The sequence below is a fragment of the Hemiscyllium ocellatum genome, chromosome 3 (assembly GCF_020745735.1).
Source record: "Hemiscyllium ocellatum isolate sHemOce1 chromosome 3, sHemOce1.pat.X.cur, whole genome shotgun sequence".
Lineage (NCBI taxonomy): Eukaryota > Metazoa > Chordata > Chondrichthyes > Orectolobiformes > Hemiscylliidae > Hemiscyllium > Hemiscyllium ocellatum.
The window spans coordinates 55,516,944-55,539,125 of NC_083403.1; the positions used below are offsets into that span (position 1 = coordinate 55,516,944).

Here is a 22,182-nt window from a genome sequence, read left to right on the forward strand (position 1 = left end):
AACCTCCTGCTTTCTGTAAATCTATGCTGCAGAGCATTGATCCATCCCACAAGGGGAAAGGTTTTTCCTTTCTATCCCGTCTATGGCTGAAAATGTGTTGCTGGTTAAAGCACAGCAGGTTAGGCAACATCCAAGGAATAGGAAATTCGACGTTTCGGGCATAAGCCCTTCATCAGGAGGGCTTATGCCCGAAACGTCGAATTTCCTATTCCTTGGATGCTGCCTAACCTGCTGTGCTTTAACCAGCAACACATTTTCAGCTCTGATTTCCAGCATCTGCAGACCTCATTTTTTATCCTGTCTATGGACCTTAATTTTACAGAGTTCAATCTTGTCCGCATTCAGTTTCTTCTGCAACCCATTCTATCAATTCTCTCTTCATATCTGAAACTCTCCAGCCCAAGCAACATCCTAATAAATCTCCTCTGCACCCTCTCCAGTGCAATCATATTTGACCTATAATGCAGTTTCTGGAACAGCGCATAGTGCTCCACCTGTAGCTTAACCAATGTTTTATACAGTTTTAGCATACCTTCCCAGTTCTTAAACTCTGTGTCTTGGTTAATAAAGACAAGTAGCCTGTAAGTTGCCTTGACCACCTTTGTACCTGTCCTGCTTCTGAAAGAGATCAATATACCTGCACACCAAGTTTCCTCTGATCATTGGTGCTTCCGAGGGTCTTACTGTTCTTTATGTATTCCATTACACCATACGATATAGAAGCAGAATTAGGCTATTCAGCCCATTGGATTTGGTCCACCATTTGTTCATGGCTAATATGTTTCTCAGTCCTATTCTCTTTCCATACCTGTAAATTTGACCCCTTCCTATTCAATAACCTATTTATCTCTGTATGAAATACACTCAAAGACTTGGCCTCCACAGTCTTCTGCAACAATGAGTTCCACAGATTCACCACTCTCTGGCTGAAGACATTCCTCCTCATCTCAGTCCCTTCACTCTGAGGGTGTTTCCTCGGGTTCTGGTCTCTCCTACTACTGGAAATATCTTCTCCCCGTCCACTCTATCCATGCCTCTCAGCATTCTATAAGTTTCAGTGAAACCTACCCTCATTCTTTGCAACTTCACTGAGTATAGAACCAAAATCCTCAATCCCTCTTTATATGACAGTCCCCTCATTCTTGTAAACTTCCTCTTGACTCTGTTTAATGCTTGCACTTACTTCCTTAGATACGGGGCTTGCAAAAACTGCTCACGCTATTCCAAATGCAGTCTGGCCACAGCCTTATGCAGCCTCAGCTGTATGTCTCCACTCTTGTTTTCTTGCCCTCTTGAAATTAATGCTAACATTGCATTTGACTTCCAAAATGCCAAATGAACCTACATGTTAACCTTAAGAGAATCCTGACACTAGGTCTCCCAAGTCCCTTTGTGTTTCAGATTTCCAAAGCCTTTGCCAGATGTAAAATGGCCTGTGTCTCTATTCTTCTGACTAATATGCACAACCCCATACTTTCTCACATTGTATCCCATCCCCCACTTTTCTGCCCACTTACCCAGCATGTTCAAGTTCTTCTGCAGGCTCCTCAACACTTAAGTGCCTCCAACACAGCCTCCATCTATCTTTGGGTCATTTTCAAACTTAGCAACAATGCCGTCAATTCCTATGTCTAGATCATTAAGGCATAACATGAATAGTTGTGGTCACAACACAGAACCTTGCAGAACTCCACTCATCACGAACTGCCATCCTGAAAAAGATCTCTTCATCCCTACTCTTTGCCTTCTGCCAGTCTGTCAATCCTCTGTCCGTGCCAGTACTTTGTCCCAACACCATGGGCTCTTATCGTATTTAGCAGCCACTGTGTGGCAATGTCAGTGGCTTTCTGGAAATTCGAATGAATCACATCCACTTGCTCTACTTTGTCTAACTTGCTCGTTACCTCCTCAAAGAATTCTAACAGATTTGTCAGACCTGACCTCGCATTGACCAAGCTATGCTGACCTACCCCCAATTTACCGTGGGCTCAAGGAGGCTTGAAACCAGGGGAAATAGCTGGAGTGAAGGAAAGCACAGCAGTATTAATGGAATGGGATTCCAAGTATTCTGAAATCTCATATTTAATAATAGACTCTAAAATCTTGCCAACAACTAAGGTCAGGCTAACCAGCCTTTAGCTTATTGTCTTCTTGCATTTTTCCAGTGTTCTGGGACCTTCCCTGACTCAAGTGATTCCTGAAAGATTACCAATGCCACGATAATCTCCTCAGCTATCTGCTTCAAAACTCTGGGGTGTAGTTCATCTGATCTGGGTGACTTATCTACCTTATCTATCTGGTCTCTCTGCTACTCCAGCACCTTCTCCTTAAACAAGAATGAACCATCAACATTTAACTGACTAACTAAGTTATTTAAATTTAAAACTCTCCTATACACACACACACACACACACACACACACACACACACACACACACACACACACTTACTTTACTGTAGAGGAAACAGCCCTTTCCTATCCAGATGTCCCAATAATTTCTGATATGAATTTTTATATTCCCAAGCTGTTAAGCTACCTGGGAGCCAGTTACATTATTAGCAGGCAGTAGGCCTCTATCATTGATAACTGATCATCATTTCACAGCCTAATTAGCTACTTAGAGTCAGTGATGTACAACACAGAAACAGACCCTTGGTCCAACTTGTCCATGCCAACCAGATATCCTAACCTAATCAGTCCCATTTGCCAGCACTTGGCCGTTATCCCTCTAAACCCTTCCTATTCATATACCCAACCAGATGCCTTTTAAATGCTGCAATTTTAGCAGCCTCAACTACTTCCTCTGGCAGCTCATTCCATACATGTACCACCCTCTGTGTGAAAAAGTTGCCCCTTAGGTCCCTTTTATACCTTTTCCCTGTCACCCCAAACCTATGCCTTCTAGTTCTCTACTTTCCCCACCCCAGGGAAAAGACTTTGTCGATTTGCCCTATCCCTGCCCCTCATGATTTTATAAACCTGTGTAAGGCCATCTCTCAGCCTCCAGTGCTCCAGCCTATTCACCTGTATCTATAGCTCAAATCCTCCAACCCTGACAATATCCTTGTAAACCTTTTCTGAACGCTTTCAGGTTTCACAACAGCCTTCCGATAGGAAGGAGACCAGAATTGCATGCAATATTCCATAAGTGGCCTAACCAATGTCCTGTACAGCTGCAACATGATCTCCCAACTCTTATACTCAATACTCTGACTAATAAAGGAAAGCATGCCTTCTTCACTATCCTATCTATCTGTGACTCTACTTTCAAGGAACTATGAACCTACACTCCAAAGTCTCTTTGTTCAACAACACTCCGTAGGACTTTACCATTAAGTGTATAAGTCCTTCTAAGATTTGCTTTTCCAAAATGCAGCACTTCACGTTCGTCTAAATTAAACTCCATCTACCACTCCTTAGCTCATTGGCCCATCTGATCAAGATCCCATTGTAGTCTGAGGTAACCTTCTTCATTGTCCACTACACCTCCAATTTTGGTGTCATCTGCAAACTTACTAACTATACCTCCTATGTTCACATCCACATCATTTATGAAAAGTAGTAGTTGTTACTTCTTCAAAAAACTCAGTCAAGTTTGCAAGACATGATTTCCCACACACAAAGACATGCTGACTATCCCTAATCAGTCTTTACCTCTCCAAATACATGTAAATCCTGTCCCTCAAATTCCCTCCAACAACTTGCCCACCATTGATGTCAGGCTCACCGCTGTATACTTCCCTGACTTTTCCTTCCCACATTTCATAAATAGTGGTACGACATTAGCCACGTCCGGCACCTCAGCTGTGACTATTGATGATACAAATATCTCAGCAAGAGGCCCAGCAGTCACTTCCCTAGCTTCCCACAAAGTTGTTGGGTACACCTGATCAGGTCCTGGGATTTATCCACTTCTTTGTGTTCTAAGACATCGAGCACCTCCTCCTCTGTAATATGGACATTTTTCAAGATATCACCATCTATTTCCCCACATTCTATATGTTCCATCTTCTCCGCAGTAAATACTGATGCAAAATGTCAGCCAAATCTTCATTCATGCACAGCACACTGGCTTCTGCTCATCTGGAAATAGGCTTTCTCCACTGTTTGAATCAACAGTTGTGTAAACAGGACTGAGAAGAGTTCCATTAACTTGCTTTCAAAAAGTGCAGTAATCCTTAAACTATTCTTAACTTTTAAAACATGTCTTTTCCAATTTCTTCCTACAATACCAGAAAAATAATAAGATACGACCTTTGCACAAGCTTGAATCAAGATTGGTTCATTTTTATCCATAACTGCAGGAACAAACAGTGAGTATGATATCATATATGAGAACCCTTCCAGTCCTTATGCCAGTGACATTCAGTTGACATAATCTTGGGCCAGAGTTACAACTAAGCATAAATTATGCATTTTTTTCCTGCTGTCCCAGACCATAACCAGATATTTTTACCTCCCTTTCTAGATCTCTTGCACATTTCTGTTTCTGTCTCCGCTCCTCCTGACTTTTATAATTTTTCATTTTTCACTCTCAAATGCTTGCCCTCAATCTCCACCCTGTTCCATTAATGCTGCTGTGCTTTTCTTTCTCCAGCTGATACCTCTGGCTTCAAGCCTCCTTGAGTATGACCACAAGACTCGGTCTTTCTCAGCATTCTCCAGTGCCCTTTAGAACCCTAGTTGTCATCTGAAGAGCTTAACTCTCATCTGGCAAATTCTTTTCTCTTGTTGATATTGTGTCAAGTATAGCCCTTGGGAGATATTCTTATCAGAATCCTCTTCCCTTTTGCAATCAGATTCATCCCCTGACCGTTTACTCTAGATCAACAATTTGCATTTATACAATACCAGTTAGTGCAGAAAGACATCCTAAAGCATTTCAAGAAAGTACAAGCAATTAACACTGAGCTAAGGAAGAAATCATTGGAAAGGTTGGTTGAATCCATAGCCAGAGGTAAATTTTAAGAATGCTTTCAAAAGAGAGAAAGGTAGCAAAGCAAAGTGGTTTAAGAAAACAGTTACAATATCTAACATAGGGTAATCAGTAGTGAAAAGAAAGGGGTATGCAGGACCAATTAAGTGCATCAGAGGTGAAAGTCCTTGGGTGTACAATATGGGATAGAGAGAGGAAAATTCTGGATGAGATAACGTTCTTAGAGATTAGAAGGCAGAAGGCTAGCAAGGAGAACATTAGAGTAACTAAATCTTGGGATGACAGTTGTATTCAAATTTTAACAAGTAAATGTTGAGGCAAGCAAAGTCACAAAGTTATTGAATAAATATGAAATGGACAGTTACTCTGAGAATAGTGATTTTGAGTAATGTAGCATTTCAGAGAAAGACGTTATCTGGTGTTAAGTGTCAGCTGTGGCTCAGTCTATAACCTGAGTTAGAAGGCTATGGGTTCAAGTCCCACTTTATAATATGAGAACAAAAAGTCAGGACTAATACTCCAATACGATGCCAAAGGAATAGTGTCTTTTGTATGAAACATAAATTTAGATCATGTCTGCCCTCTCAGGTGGATTTAGAAAATCTAATTGCACTATTTTGTAGACTGGCAGGGGTGTTACTGCTGGTGTACCATTGAATATTTTATCTTCAGTTATCTGTCGCATCTATCATATTGTTATTTGTAGGAGCTATCTGTGTACCATTTAACGCGATATTATTTCCATAGCTGCAAAGAACATTAGGATGTCTGGTGGTCACGAATGCTGCTATATGTTGTTTTTGCACTGAAATTTCCACTCCCTTCATTCGTGTTGGTAGTGGCAGGAAAGTTGGAATCTCAACAGCAAGACTTTTCCATTTAAATTTAAAGAACAACATAAGCATCTCACTGTTAAGTGCTGACTGCCTTACTTCCATGCATGTGTATCTCATTATTAGGCCAATTCGCCTCGTTTATAGGTCACATCTAATTCTCCTCTCTTTGCCTGAGAAACTAGATGGCACCTGATATGAAAGAGAGAGTAATTACCTGGGGCATGCAGATTGCTACTTGCTTGTCCAGCCTTCATCCAACTGTCTTCACCACAATGTCCCTGCATGCTTTCTCCACCCTTCATTCACCCAAGCTAGCATCAACAATCAGCTGCATAGGCTCATCATGCTCTCGTTGCAACTTTCACACCATTTTATCCCTTCAGGATTTACTTGAGGCACAAATGCATCTTGCACATCCACGAGGTTCTTAGCTTTATTTCTTAGCACTCACTGACATTGGATGTACTTAGAGATGTGGCTTGCAGAGGAAGAGGTGCAGCTAACAATGGTGGTGAGTGCTGAACAGTCAAGGGGATGGCACTGTGGCAGAATGTTATATTAATGTCAACCTACAGCATGTGTTAGCAACTTAGGCTGAGACACACACTGTATATACTTCAATCAAATAGCTATGTTTGGAAGTCAAAGGAGAACAGTGTTTGGTAGGGTCCATAAGGAAATTACATTTAACCAAGAGTTGCCACTATAGTCAGTTGAAGACTAATCCAATTTCAGCCCAGAGGATTGGTCATGGCCAGCCTTGCAGGTCAAGTATAACCAGGCCAGGGAATGCGGATAAGTCATTCTGGGTGCTGTAAAGTTTCAGTCCAGAGGCTAAGCCAAATATTTTTATGAAACGAATTGATTTAGCATGATGGAATGGTGATGCAGGAGAAGCAGTGAGATGGCTCCAGTCAATGAATAGGAAGTGCATATTTTGGGTGGACAAGATGGGTGACAGGAGTGAGTCGTCACCCTGTGAGTGTGAGGTTGCTGAGAGAGGATGATGCCAATTACTCATAGGAGTGCAAAATATAATTCACGTTCTTCTTGCTCTGTTCTGCATTGTAGTTTACTCAGGATACAGCATTGATCAAGGCCAGTATTTCAGTCCATCTGACTAAGCCTGATGGCCTGGCCTCCTTTGCCAGTCATCAGGTTATAGCACTGTCCTTCTCTCCACAGCTCTCTCCAATGGTACTTCCAGGTCCCTGTCAGCAAGCTCAGGAGCAAGTTTCCCTTTCTGGGCCATGTCCTGAATTTAGAAACTCAAGCGATACAGTTAGAAGGGTATTTCCTGGCTTGTAGCATCTGCAAAGGGGTTTTAAATATTGCAGCAGAACTGCAAGATCCCAGCAGTTGAGTACGACTTCTCCTCTACTATGCACGTCCATGAGACAGGCTTGTGCTACAAAGTACGGATGTATAATTTGTGAGCTGAAAAGCAGGGAATTGCATTGAGTGGAGTGAAATGTTGCCATGAGCCATGATGGCTATGTGCAGTGAATCTCACTCAAGAAAATACTTGGTCTGAAAATGGAATAATTCAACTTTTTTCCCCCCAATTTCTTTACTGGTAATGGATGCGATAAAAGTTGAATAGACTAACCAAAATAAGAATTTGTAGTTCTGAGAGAATTGGTAATATGGAATAATTGGGGTTTTTTTGCACAGTTTACTCCATATCCAAATGGTAAGTTTCTTCACAGTGGAAATCCTTCAGAAAAGGGAAGAACAGCAACTGAAATTGATGTTTCCTGTTGGAACCAATTAAGTATGTGTACTTGATACCTTGCAGACGGTGCTGGCCCCAAATGAAAAAAAAAGTAAGATTTCATAAGTGATGAAATCTGGACCTTTCATTGACCCGAGAAGAAAAACATATTCTTCTCTCCAAAAAAATTATTGTGTTTAAGCAGATTTCTATCATCTACTGTAATTTTTCCCTATAAAAAAAGGATTTGTCTATGCCTCAATTCACTCCAAACAGATGTAATTGGACAAAAGATATTGACTTAAAGGAGGAAAAATGATCTCACTTGAGTACAAACTTAGTCGTGGGATTTAAGGAGTTCTTCAATTCAGAGAGGAAGGTGAAGTGACAGAGAGGTTTGACTCAACTTTACAAGGTATAAATGTAAGCCAAGTGATGAGTGTTGGAGGTTTTCAATTTTGACAACGTATAGAATATTCCTGTAAGGTAAGACAAAGAGATGTGGATCATTCGAAAAATAAAAATTAAATTCAAACTTAAATGCACATTATAAGATAAAGCAAGCAATAATAAGAGTTGTAGAAAAGGCCTTGAGAAGTAACTTCATGGTGAGTTTGATTGCAGAAGGCTCTGATGAGTTCATTCATGGAAAATGCCTCCATATGAAGGAAAGTCCAAAATTAGGACCTATAAATACATACTCGTAACAGATAAATCCAGTGAAGGAAGTCAGGAGAAACTTCCTTGTTCGACAGTTTTTAGAGTGCAGTAATCACCACCACAAGGAATGGATGAGATGAGTAGCATAGTTGCATTTGAGGATGGATAGAAAGATAGAGTAGAAAGTTACACTGCAAGGGTTAAATAAACTGGTGGGTGAGAGCAGCCTTACATGAATTGTAAACATTGGTTTGAGTAAATTGTATCAAATGAAGTGTTGGAGTTATGTTCATGAAGATTAAATCCAATGCAGGCACAATGGGCCCAAGGACCTTCTCCTGTGCTCTATTATTCTTTGATTCTAAGGTAGAAACTGTAATGAGGGGGTGAGAATTATCGGAAGACGTTAAGGATGGTAAACTGTCTATTGTCTTAACAAGTACTGACTTTATCTGTGAAATACTTACAAATATTTCTCTTTGTCAAATCTCATTTTCAGCATTTCTTCTTTCAATTTTTAAAAAATTTCTCTGTTTTAAAAATCTTAACACAAAAGAAAGCACTCTTGATCTTTTGTATTTGGACAGGAGCTGTGAATTGAAAAAAATACATTCCCAAAGGTGTCTCAAAAAACTATCATTAAAGCATTTTAAGCACTAATGTCATATCTAACTAACTTTGATTGTAAGTAAGCTGTGTTCAGTAGATATGGTGCTGGCTCTGATTTTGGTAACTTGAATATAATTGTTATTGTTTTTTGTAGTTGATATGTATTTATGCTTTATGTTCAGTTGATTTGGACAACATAATGACCACAATGGGGCTTAATCTTCCAGTGCCAACTGCAGCGAATAAAAAAATGTGTTCACTGCATTATCCGGGATGCTAAAATGTTGTGCTGAGCCAATTTGCATGTTTGTGTCTGTCTGAAAATGTCTCTTGCACTGGTCTTAGTGTCGGAAACCTGGACCTATGGCATGACATAATTACACTTATAGTCCTATTCTTCTGCTGTTAATTTTTGGTGTCATCATTGATTAAGGGTAATCACATTCCCAACCTTGCTATGACCATGACCCTACTTGCAAACTGCTCATCCCTCCCCCAACTTCCAATTTCCCCTCTTCCTGTCCATTCCCCTTTTACTACCTATCACCCAGTTATACCCATCTCCATTCACTCAACTATCGATGTATTTTGTCGCTGACTCAATTCCATTAACACTGAGTGCCTTAACATGCCCCCTTCAAGTCTTCCTTCCCCCCCACCCCACCAATCCTGTTAAAAATCCTTAGATTTGTTATCTGCAAACTGTAAGTTCTGCACTCCTAGATTATCTGTCTTATTTTATATTGCAGCGCATACAGAGTGCTATTTTGAAAGCCTTCAACAATCCAACAGTCAAAACTGCTGATGAAGAGACTAAACGAAAAGTTAAAGGTAGAGATTTATATGTGGCTCAAGGTCGCCATCTAGTGCAATTATGATGATTTATGATATTTTTCAGATGTAATAAAGATTGTATTGAGTAGAGTGGGATTTGTTGTTTGAAAAAGTAGTAATGACTGTATATTTGAATGAATAATGTAAATTAATTTTACTTATATCAGCAAGGTTTCTTTTGAGGTGCAGCATTTAGAAATTAAGGTACAGTTTGCAGAATACATGTGTTGGCATCTTCAAAATAAAGCGATATGTTTGTAGGAGAAACTGTGAACATATTAGTTAAAAGTGAAAATATTTGACTCTTAAATATGATATTACAGTATATGGTAGAGAAGGTGTGAAGATGAATTTTATCGATCGGATTTTTGGTGGAGAGCTGGTCAATACTATCATGTGTGAAGAATGCTCACATGTAAGTGTTTATTTATTTGCATGACTTTCTGTTGTAAACAAATATAACTGCATTTCAACTTTCTTCCCATTTGTACTCACTTATCATGATCATAGGTAGAATATAAACAAATGTAGGAAGAGAAAAGTACAAAATTTCTCTAAAAGAGACTTTATATGCCACTGCGTGAATTATATAATGATGGTGGCTGCTTATGTAGAAGTGTTTGCATGTTCTTTTATCATCCATTTCTATATCTTGTGAATATACAAGTTGTTTGGGAGAGGCTGCAGAAGAGCTTTATTACTACCAGAAATATGAATTTTATTTTAAAAATTGTAAAAATATAAGCAAAGATAACTAATTGTAAATTGGATCTCGACTAATATATCACAACTTTACAGTTAATTTAAATTTAAAATCTTGTACCAGGACATATATTTAATTCATTAAAATTTGATATTTTTATTGCATCTCAGATTTTTAGAAAAAGATTAGCCAGTGAAAAGGATTTCCTTTTATGAGTTTAAATTTTCAGTACTGTCAGCAATTGTATATGATCTTTGATATGATTTTGTTTTAGATTTCAACTGTTAAAGAACATTTTATTGACCTTTCACTACCCATTATCGAAGAAAGGGTAAGAATTTTCTTTTTGTGTAAAGTAAATGCAGAAGTTATCATCTGTTAGCATTTTAGATTTAATGGTTTTCCATTCTAACTCGTGTATTAACCTAAAAGTACATGTTTACATTTCTCTTGGTGCTGATTTTAATTTTTCTACTCTGTATTTTATATCTTGACAAATGAATTTGCATGTCTGTTTGTGATAAATTCTAAACTGAGATTTAACTTCACTCAATTTATTTGTCATTTTAAGTTATTCTTAACATATGAAGTAATCAATGCTTATGTAGTAATTTTATACACATTTGATGTAGTATTTGTTGATTTTATATTACAAATCCTACTTTACAAACTATTTTTTTTTCCTAACCAATAAGGCAGCCAAACGAGGATCATCAGAGAAAATAAAGAAAACTCATAAAGGAAAAGATGTGGAACTTAAGGAAAATATTTTGGCTTCAAGTAAGCAGGACACCTGCGCAACATCTCTTACCGCAATCAAATATAAAACAAAGAGTTCTAAGAAATCACCATCAATGAAATACATGGTAACAGTGTGTCTTTGACTTTATTGTTGAGAGAATAGTTTGTAACTATAAGACTATAGCACTTGGCTGTTTATTAAATAATTTGAAGCTTTGAGTATTTATATTTCCAAGCTTCTAAATGGGAGCAGTTAACAAATTGGGGCACACAGTTAAGAGTTCCATTTGTCATAAATACACTTTAGAAATTCAAGCAGAGTAATCAGAAACTGCACAATTTAATAATTTTTAAATGAATGCACAGGAAATCCTACAGGATGTGTTTATTTTCACACTTGAATGACTTAAAAATGCCTCACTATTTGAGTTGCTGCATCAGATAGACAAATTCTTAATACCTTTTGAATCTTAATAAAATCTTTAGTTTGTGGTTAGCTGTGGTACAAGCCATAGGTCATTTTATAAATTAAGCCTGGGAAGCTTTTACCTGTTCCATCCTTTGTATATGCAAAGCAAATTTAAGCTGCTTGTATTCCTTTGGCTAGATTCTCTCTAAATATGAGCCTTCCTTATATCACCTTCAGGCCCAAAACCCTTTGAATATTTCTAATTGCAAATAGTCTTCTTTCCGGCAGAGGAGGGGAAGCCTTCTTAGTTTTTGGGCAGGGCTGTAACTTTATGTATGGGAGAGCCTAGCTCATTAAATAATTTCATGTGTAAGAAAATTGTAGCCAGAATAAGACAGAATGATGGACAAGCCACTGGCACATATTGGAACTGGACATTCTTTCTCAATCACCAAATTAGTACATAAAAAAGGCCACAAATGTTTGGAAAATAAGGGCCAAATATATTTGTGGAAGTAGTGAGGTTTCTGATACTTGCATTTTTAGCATACTAATTATTGATAGTGATGACTCAGATATTTGTCCAGAATCTAGAAATGAATATGAATGCCATGCATTGATATAATGGAAACATAAATCAAACTCTCAAGTAAATGACTAAAATGTTGATGAAGAAGTGTCAATTTTTATTTTAAGATCATTAGACCTTGTTGAAACTAACCCATGTATGACTGTTTTGGTCAAAAACTTTCTTAACACCTTGTCTCAAATATAGATTGCTTTGACTTAGTTTATTGTGTGACATGGTCCGTCATAATTTAGCCTCCCATTACAAAAACAAAGCACAATATGATTTTTCATTATTCTTTATAAAGTCATGTATGAATGGAGAGTACTAGGTAATAATAAGCTAACATATCTTTAATATACTTCAGGGCCATGCAAGCAAACAAAGGATAACAGAAATGAAGAAATCAACAGCAGATGATGATGAAGGGAATTGGCAGGTTTCTGCAGAGCGAAATAATGGGCACCAAGAAGAGGAGAGTAACCGTACACTCTGTTGTTCTAGTCTAGGAGAAATCAATAACTTTAGTCAGTCAGAAGGTAGTGATAAAGATGGAAATCAGTCAGATGGAAGCAATGATGCAGATACTGAAATGTCAGAATCTGAGAATCGTTCAAAGTCTGTTCAGTCCTTAAGTTGCCACGCCGACTCCAATTTTAATTTGACAACTGTCAACCACAAACTGTCAAACAGTGATTTAGTACAAATTGAACAAGTGGAGTTTAATTCTAATGATCCCATTTCCAGCGCAGTAACTAAACTCAACCTTGGTAGTACCAAAAATGAAAATCTAATAATTGATAGTCTGTCTGTTCCTCATAAAGAATATGTTGCATTCTGCAGTCAAGATTCAAAGGAGAAATCTGTAGCTTCAAAGAAATTGGTTGCAGCATTTCAAACATTGTCCCACAACTATGAACCAAGATCCAAAGAATGCTCGCTCCAATCCTGTCTCAGCCAGTTTACATCTGTGGACCTCCTTATGGGTAACAACAAACTGTTATGTGAACGGTGTACGGAGAAAAGACAGAAATCATACAAGAAATCACATTTAGCAGGTGGGTATAGTAGAGGTGTCAAAACCACTTCAAAATTTCAGTTAATGTCCATTGAAGAATATCATTTGCACTGTACTTATGGAGTGATGCGAACACAGGCAAATACTATGATGCAAATAGCACTTCACTAAATTAGCCTGGTAGTTTTTTAAAAAGTATATATGGATATGCTAAAGGATTTGTGGTAAGCATGCTTCCATGGAGCTAGTGAGGTCTGCAGATGCTGGAGATCAGAGCTGAAAATGTGTTGCTGGAAAAGCGCAGCAGGTCAGGCAGCATCCAAGGAAGAGGAAATTTGACGTTTCAGTTATTATCTGATTCAAAAGTGCTTCATAAGCATGATTTGCAACCAAAAAAAATAATGTGAATCTCAAATTAAGATGTAATTTTCTTAAAAAATATAACACTCGCATCTATTTGTCCATATAAAAGGGCTGTTTTGAATTCCTTTATATCAATGAACATGGCACCAGATTGTTTCCAATTTGCAGTAAATCCTCCAGTAACTCCTTTATATTGACCATAATATCTCATCAATCTCTTCCCATATCTTTCTTAGAACTCAACTATACATTCTCTGTTGTTGGGTGTTGACTTTTTTGTGCTTCAATATTCTATCTGACCTTTGAAAATCACTAATTCTGCCTGAGCTTTTGCTCCTTAGAAAAGGCATACCACATTGTCTTCCTTTGTAAATATATGTTCATCTGCTACTTTAATTCCTTTCTCTTCTTTCATATCTATTTCCTCTTTTCTGACTGTACGCTCACTGTTCGCATACAATACTGTTCGCTTTATTGTCTTTTTTAGCCACTTTAACCACATTCTTAACATGTTTCAGTATCTGCTGTAGGCGCCTGTTTTCATCACAGTGAACCATACTCCTTGCAGTAGTCATTTTTTTCTCATTTATAAAGTAGTAAGAGGTGAAATTAATCTTGTTGAATCTACTTTTGTTTATTCTATGCTTGCTGATCCTAAATATACTTTTATCCTGCATGCTGAGTATTATACTTGTAAATCTGTTCCATTTGTTCGCTACTGAAATACTGTTACAGAGTCAGACAGAATGGAAAGACACCCTTCAGTCCAACCAGTCCATGCCATAATAATGATGAACTAAACTAGATCCACCTGTCATCTCTGACCGTATCCCTCCAAACCTTTCCTATTCATGCACTTATTCAGATGTCTGTTAAATGTTGTAATTGTGCCCACATTCACCACTTTCTCAGGAAGTTCATTCCACATGTGAACCACTCTCTGGGTAAAAAAATTGCCCCTTATGTCTTTTTTAGTTCTCTGTCTTCTCACCTTAAAAATGTGCCCCCTGGTCTTGAAATCCCCCATCCGAGGGAAAAGACACCTATTATTAACCCTATCTCTATCCCTCACAGTTTCATAAACTTCTATAAGGTCACCTCTCAATCTCCTGCACTCCAGTGAGAAAAGCCCCAACCTATTCAGCCTTCCCTTATAACTCAAATCTTCCATACCTGACAACATCTTGGTAAATCTCTCCTGAACCCCTCTCTAGCTTAACAATATTCTTCCTATAACTGGATGCAGTACTCCAAAAGAGGCCTCACCAATATCTTATACAACTTCAATGTGACATCGCAACTCCTATACTCAAAACTGAACAATTTTGTTTACAATGCCTCACCAGAACCAAATCAATTTGTTTTGAAAGTTTTCTTACACATTTTAAAGTTATGGATATTGCTGTTAGCTTGTGCTCTCAATGTTGTTTATTACTTTTCTTTAAAAATGTAGATTCATTAAAGATAAAGCAAAATAGTAAATAAAAACAAACCTGACATTTTCAATTCGATGATAAATGTCAAATATTAGCCAAAGTGATTAATGAAGATACACTGGGAAATGCATTTCCACCATCTGATTGTCCAAGTATTGAGTTACATCTTTTTTCAAAGGCATAACATCTAGTAGAAGTGTTAAACTGAATTTGCACATTTCCTGTACCTGCTACATCAGCCAACTGTGGATCCTTCATCTATTTTTCCTGTTCCACCATCTTCAAATCTGCCAATGGCCAAACCAGAAAGTTTCTTCTCCATAATGAGCTGACCGAAGAAGGACAAGTATTGGAGGATATATATGAAAATGTATATCTTACGATTTGATTGCTAAAGCTACGTGATCAATGTAAAATATATTTGGGCATTATCTCTGCACTGTAGGAGCATTGTGTGCAACTTTGGTTTCCTTGCCTACATAAAGATATACTTGCTCTAGAGGGAATGCATTAAAAGTTCACCAAAGAAATTCTTATTTATCATATGAGAAAATATTAAATAAACTGGGTATTTATTTTCTGGAAACTAGACAAATGAAAAGTGACTTCATTCAAATATATTGAATTATTCAAGGGCTCCACAGAATGCTTGCAAGAACAATTTTTCTCCTGGTCAGGGTAAAAATGCTTTAAAATAAGAGGCAGGCCATTTATAATGCAAATAAGGAAAACGTTCTTCATTCAGAACAGTTCTGGTTGCCCTATTATGGGAAAGATGTGGATGCTTTGGAGAGGGTTCAGAGGAGGTTTACCAAGATGCTGCCTGGACTGGAGGGCTTATCTTATGAAGCTTATCTTACTGAGCTTGGACTTCTTTCATTGGAGAAAAGGAGGAGGAGAGGGGACCAAATTGAGGTATACAAGATAATGAGAGGCATAGATGCAGTCGATAGCCAGAGACTATTTCCCAGGGCAGAAATGGCTAACACGAGGGGTCATAGTTTTAAGCTGGTTGGAGGAAAATATAGAGGGGATGTCAGAGGCGGGTTCTTTACACAGAGAGTTGAGAGAGCATGGGATGCGTTACCAGCAACAGTTGTGTGGAAGCAAGGTCATTGGGGACATTTAAGAGACTGCTGGACATGCATATGGCCACAGAAATTTATGGGTGCATACATGAGGATCAATGGTCGGCACAACATCGTTGACTGAAGGGCCTGTTCCGTGCTGTACTGTTTTATGTTCTGTGTGGAACATTGTCAATCTTTGAAATTATTTGCTCCAGGGTGCTCTGGAGCAGTTGGTGATTAAATCTCCAAGCCTCAGGTTGTTAGAATACTCTGTTTTAAAAACATAAAGAGATACAGGAATAGTGCTGGAAAATGGTGTTGAAGTAGAAAATCAGTTGTGACCACGTTCAATGACGGAGCAGACTCGAGGACTGAAAGGTCTACTCCTGCTCTGACTTCTTATGTTCTACTAAATCCTTAACTATTCAACTATCTGAAAAGAAGAGAGTTTGTTTGCTCAAGTTTGAGATTATAAAACATTTAATTGTGTTTAATGATATTTTGTTTCAATAGAGAAGAAATCAGAACATGTGTACACAAATGCTCGCAAACAAATGTTGATCTCTGCTGTTCCACCTATACTAAATCTTCACCTTAAAAGATTCCACCAGGTAATCCTCAGTACAGTGTTTGCATGAACTTAATTATGTGTTTTTTTCTGCTTTATCATTTTCGATTAGTCATCTTATTGGGGAGCTGTTATTTTATAACATCTAGACTTTTCATCTTGTACAATGTATTTAAGTATTTCCAAGTATATGTTCAGTAAAGGATAGTTTGTCTCAAAATGCATATTATAGAGCTCTGATTAATCATTTCCAACATTGATTTCAGGAGGTTGGTTGTGCTGGAAGTCAATGGTGAAGTATAGCATGTCTTAATTATTATATCTGAAAGATGTTGTGAAACTTGAAAGGGTTCAGAAAAGACTTACAAAGATATTGCCAGGGTTGGAGGATTTGAGCTATAGGGAGAGGTTGAATAGGCTAGGGCTGTTTTCCCTGGAGCATCAGAGGCTAAGGGGGTGACCTTATAGAGGTTTATAAAATCATGAGGGGCATGGATGGGATAAATAGACAAAGTCTTTAACCTGGAGTGGGGCAAGTCCAGAACTAGAGGGCATAGGTTTAGGTAGAGAGGGGAAAGATATAAAAGAGACCTCAGGGGCAACTTTTTCATGCAGAGAGTGATGTTTGTGTGTGTGGAATGAGCTGCCAGAAGAAGTGGTGGAGGCCAGTACAATTGTAACATTTAAAAGACAACTAGATGGGTAAATGAATAGGAAGGGTTTGGAGGCTTATTGGCCTGTGCTGGCAGGTTGGGTTGGGATATCCGATCGGCATGGATGAGTTGGACTGAATGGTCTGTTTCTGTGCTGTACATCTTTGTGACTCTATTACTCTAACTATGGATGCTGTAAATCAGAAACAAAAACAGAAATTGCTGGAAAAAGCTCAGCAGGTCTGGCAGCATCTGTGAAGAGAAATTGAAGTTAACATTTCGAGTCTAGTGACCCTTCCTCACAACAGTTCTGAGGCAGTGTTTCCAGACTTGAAATGTTAACTTTGACTTCTCTTTGCATGCTGCCAGACGTGCTGAGCTTTTCCAGCAATTTTTGTTTTAATGTCTTAATGATTAATGAGTTAAAATTAAACTCCTTGCTCAAATTATAGAAAATCTGTAGAATTTTTAAACACAAAAGGGAGCTTTTTGGCCTTTCCATTCATTACTCATTTCTCAAAACACGATGTGTTTAGGAGAAAGTGAGGACTGCATATGCTGGAGTTCAGAGTCGAGAGTGTGATGCTGGAAAAACACAACAGGGCAGAAGGCGTCCGAGGAGCAGGAGAACCAACATTTTGGGCACAAACCTGATGAAGGGCTTATCTCGAAACTGTCCACAATGTGTTTATCCCATTCTTCTGTCCTTTCCCATGACATGTTTATTTTTCACATAGCTTGTTATTGCAAGTTGAGAAAATATTATGGATTTTTTTCCATCATGTTTCTAGTAGAATAATCCATATTCCATATACTAATAAGTTTCTGCTTAAGAAATATGTAAACTTCATTCACTCTTCTGGTCATTGTGTTAAAATCACCAACACTAACAGCTTCATTTCCAATTTACTTATCAAAACTCAATTTTGATTGTGTGTATTAGATCTTCTGAAGATTTACTGTTCTAGTGTACTCTGGTTTTTCCAGACTCACTTCACTTCAAAAAATTGGCATCTTAGAATTATGCAATGAATCTCTAATGTACTTTTGTCTATTGTTGTAATATTCTTAATCAAGCAAAATGCTCCCAAATAGCTACCATATATTACATGCTTACCATCTGATTTGTATAAAACTTTCATTGCTTTCTTTCATGTTATGTGCTTCTGCATTTGAAGGCCAGGATCAATAAGCGTTTTGACAGATATATCATCTTGACCTCTCCCTTTTAAAGAAGCAATATCGAGTCAGAAGGTGTAGAATCTGTGGGTAGAGTTGAGGAACAATAAAGAAAAACAAACACTTGCATACAGGTTACCTAGCAGGAATCAGAATGTGGGGCGGAAGGTAAATAAGGAGAAAGAAAAGACATGTATGAAAAGCCCTATTACAATAATCATGAGCACTTCAATGGACTGAACAAATCAGTTTGATACTGGATCCTAAAAAACTGCGATGAGATGTGCCTTTAAGAAAAATTTATTCAGTCCTGTTTCTCTTGAAGAGGAATGTTGTAAACCTAGTAATAAGGTGTCTGCTCCATAGAAGGCAGAATGAACAGCTTTTGAGTTTTTTCTTAAGCTAGACGAATAAATCATGATTGGGTGGAATCAGACTCTCATAGACCCGGGATTTAGTTTTGATTTCAGTTGTTGAATTTGTGGTTTTGGATTTGGAGCTGCAAAAGGCTTGAGGTCTCTTTATGCTGCTAGATTCCTTTTGTTGTGTTCCTTCTCCTGGACTGGAGATATCAAGTAAGGGACATCTGTTTTGCTGAATTTCCCTTTGATAAAGATACATTTATAGGATATTGGAACAGTAGACGAGTAGTAGTTAAATAATAAATTATTTTGTTAAGTATTTCGATAGAGTTAAAGTTGAGTTAGAGGTTTGTTCTGGTCCATAATAAAAGGAGTTCTTGGAATGTTAACTATATTTATTTTTGGAGCAGCTTATAGTAGACACTAGGGGACATGCAATTCTGGAATTGGTGATGTGTAATGAGGAGACTTGATTACGGGGGGAGGGGGGGACGGGGAAGCGAGCCCTTGATTAGATGAAGGAGCCTCCAGCATGTAGTAACTATAAAATGATACAATTCACCCTGCAGTTTGAAAGGGGAAGCTAGAATCCGATATAACGGCATTTCAATTGAGTAAAGTTAACCACGAAGACATAAGGGAGAAGCTGGCCAGAGTTGATTGGAAGGGGAGCCTAGCAGGGAAGGTGATGGAGCAGCAATGGTGGGAGTCTCTTGGTATAATTTGGGAAGAGCAGCAGAAATTCATCTGAAGGAAAAAGAAACAAAATAAGGTGAGGACATGACAACCATGGGATGTCATCAAAAGAGAAAACATACAATGTGGTGAAGATTAGTGGGATGCCAGAGCATTGGGAAGCCAGCAGAGGGCAACTAAAAAAAGCAATAAGAAGGGAGAAGAGGAAATATATGGGGAAGTTAGCTGATAATATAAAAGAAGATTGCAACAGCTGTTTTAGAATTATGAAAGGAGAGGCAAGAGTGGAAATTGGACGACTGGAACATTAGATTGGAGAAGTCATAATGGGTGCAAAGAAATAGCAGAGAAACTAAATAAGTAATTTGCATCTGTCCTCACAGTGGAAGACACCAGTAGCATACTTCAGTGGAGTCAGGACGCAGAAGTGAGTAAAATTGCTTTCACCAAGGCGAAGGTGCTGGATAAGCTGAAAGATCTGAACATAGATAAATCTCATGGACCGAATGGGCTAAACCCCAGCATTCTGAAGGCGATAACTGAGCAGATTGTATTCCTGGTAATCTTTTAGGATTCACTGGAGTCTGGGAGGGACTCAGAGCCCTGCAAAATGGTAACTGTAACATCCCTGTTTAAGAAAGTAAAGAGGCAGAAGATGGGAAAGTATAGGCTGGTTAGCCTGACCTAGATGTTTGAAAATATTTTAGAGTCTCTCATTAAGGATGAGAGTGCAGAGTACTTGGAAGTGCATGGTAAAATTGGGCTGAATCAACACTGCTTCATTAAGAGGAAGTCATGCTTGACAAATCTGTTAGAATCCTTTGATGAGGTCATGAGCAAGTTAGACAAAGCAGAGCCAATAGACATGATGAATTTGGATTTCAACAAGGCTTTTGACTAGGTACTGCACAGGAGGCTGCTACATAAGATAAGAGCCCATGATGTTAGGGGCAAGGCACTCTCATGCAGAAAGCAGACATGGTGATAAAGGGATCTTTTACAGAATGGCAGTTGGTAACTAGCAGAATTCCACAGGGATCTGGATTGGGACAACAATTATTCACATTGTATAATATTGGTCTGGATGGAAGAACTGAGAGCATTGTTGCTAAATTTGCAGATGACACAAATATAGGTGGAGGGACAGGCAGTGTTGAGGAAACAGGAAGGCTGCAGAATGACTTGGACAGAGTAAAGAATTGACAGATGTACTTCAATGTGGGAAAGTGTGAGGCTATGCATTTTGGTAGGAAGAATAGAGGTGTAGACTATTTTCTAAATGGGAAAAGGTTTCAGAAATTTGAATCATAAATGGACTTGGGAGTCCTAATTCAGGATTGTCTTAAGGTTAATATGCAGGTCAATTAACACATAGGAAGCCAAGTACTATGTTAGCATTCATTTTGAGGGAGCTAGAGTACAAGAGCAGGGGTGTATATACTACTGAAGCTGTAATGCTGTGGTCAGATGACATCTTTGGCCTCCATATCTTAGGAAGAATGTGCTGGTCGTGGAGAGGGTCCAGAGGAGGTTTACAAGAATGATCCTGGGGATGAGGCCTTGTCATATGAGGAACAGTTGAGCACTCTTGAGTCTGTACTCAATGGCGGTTAGAAGGATGAGGTGGGGGGGCGGTGTGGGGAGTGTCATTGAAACTTGGACAATTTACTGAGAGGCCTGGATAGAGTGAATGTGGGGAAGATGTTTCAACTAGTAGAAAATCATTGCAGTGAAAGCACAACCTTTTAGAACTGAGATGAATAGGAATATCTTCAGCCAGAGAGTGGTGAATTTGTGAAACAGAATGCTGTTGAGGCCAAGTCATTGAGTATATTTAAGAGAGAAATGCCTAAGCAGGTTCTTGCTTAGTAAGGGGATCAAAGACCATAGGAAGGAGGCAGGAGAATGGTGTTGAGAATCATATCAGCTATAATCAAATGAGGGAGTAGATTCAATGAACCAAATGGCCTAATTCTGCTTCTATGACTTACGGCTTTATTTGTTTCAGGTAATAAGAAAGCAATTTTAAATTTGCAAAATTATGGTTGGAATTCCACATGAATATAAATGTATGCTTCGATGACTCTAACATAACTTCTGTTCTTCAGACAGGTTTAAGTTTGCGGAAAATTAATAGGCATGTGGATTTTCCTTTAGTTCTGGATTTGGCGCCATTCTGTTCTTCCAACTGCAGGGTAAAATCTTTACATACAGTACTCTATATTTTTCAATAGTTATTTTGAAAGCATTCAGTAGGTCCTGTTGGTTATGTTATCCACAGGAATGCTATCCAAAATCATGGGTATTATAATTTGTGACCATGTTTTCATGATGTTGAAAGTATTAAGCACATTTATAGAATATCTTAAGTAGTTCATATGTGCACTTAAATACAAACACTGAAATCCAAAGATATATAAAATTTAATTACTTTGAAATGCTATTACTGTTCAGTGAATGAATTCAGCTGTAATAATAATGTCATTGATCGCTGTGATTACCTTGGTTGTAAGGCACACAAATATATTATTTGGACTAAGTGGTCCACAGCAGTGCTTATAAAGCTCACAACGTTCTTCCTGATCTCTGCATCAAACCATAAAGCATGCTCTTTTATCCTCTTCTCTCTGATAACTTGCTAATAAATGCACTATATTTGCACTATCCACTGCATTTTTGTTCCATTTCTTATACATTAATTTATATTTATATATGCTAGTTTTTTGAAACCCATAAAAATGGAATGATAGACCAGAATTTTCTCAACTTCTTGGTGTCCCAATAAGTCACAAATTTGGGCAAATGGTCAGCATTTTACCAGTAACA

At 38.2% G+C, this 22,182-nt stretch overlaps 1 protein-coding gene across 3 annotated transcripts in view; it reads left to right on the plus strand.

Annotated features, from left to right (window-relative positions):
* The window catches only part of usp45 (ubiquitin specific peptidase 45), a 158,454-nt gene that overhangs the window by 126,041 nt on the left and 10,231 nt on the right, over positions 1-22,182 (plus strand). For all 3 annotated transcript variants that reach the window (XM_060850186.1, XM_060850193.1, XM_060850202.1), the window contains 7 exons: positions 9,506-9,587; positions 9,914-10,005; positions 10,568-10,624; positions 10,989-11,159; positions 12,379-13,069; positions 16,412-16,509; positions 21,465-21,551. In XM_060850186.1, the coding sequence (XP_060706169.1) occupies positions 9,506-9,587; positions 9,914-10,005; positions 10,568-10,624; positions 10,989-11,159; positions 12,379-13,069; positions 16,412-16,509; positions 21,465-21,551 (1,278 nt within the window). The remainder of the gene's footprint in view (positions 1-9,505; positions 9,588-9,913; positions 10,006-10,567; positions 10,625-10,988; positions 11,160-12,378; positions 13,070-16,411; positions 16,510-21,464; positions 21,552-22,182) is intronic.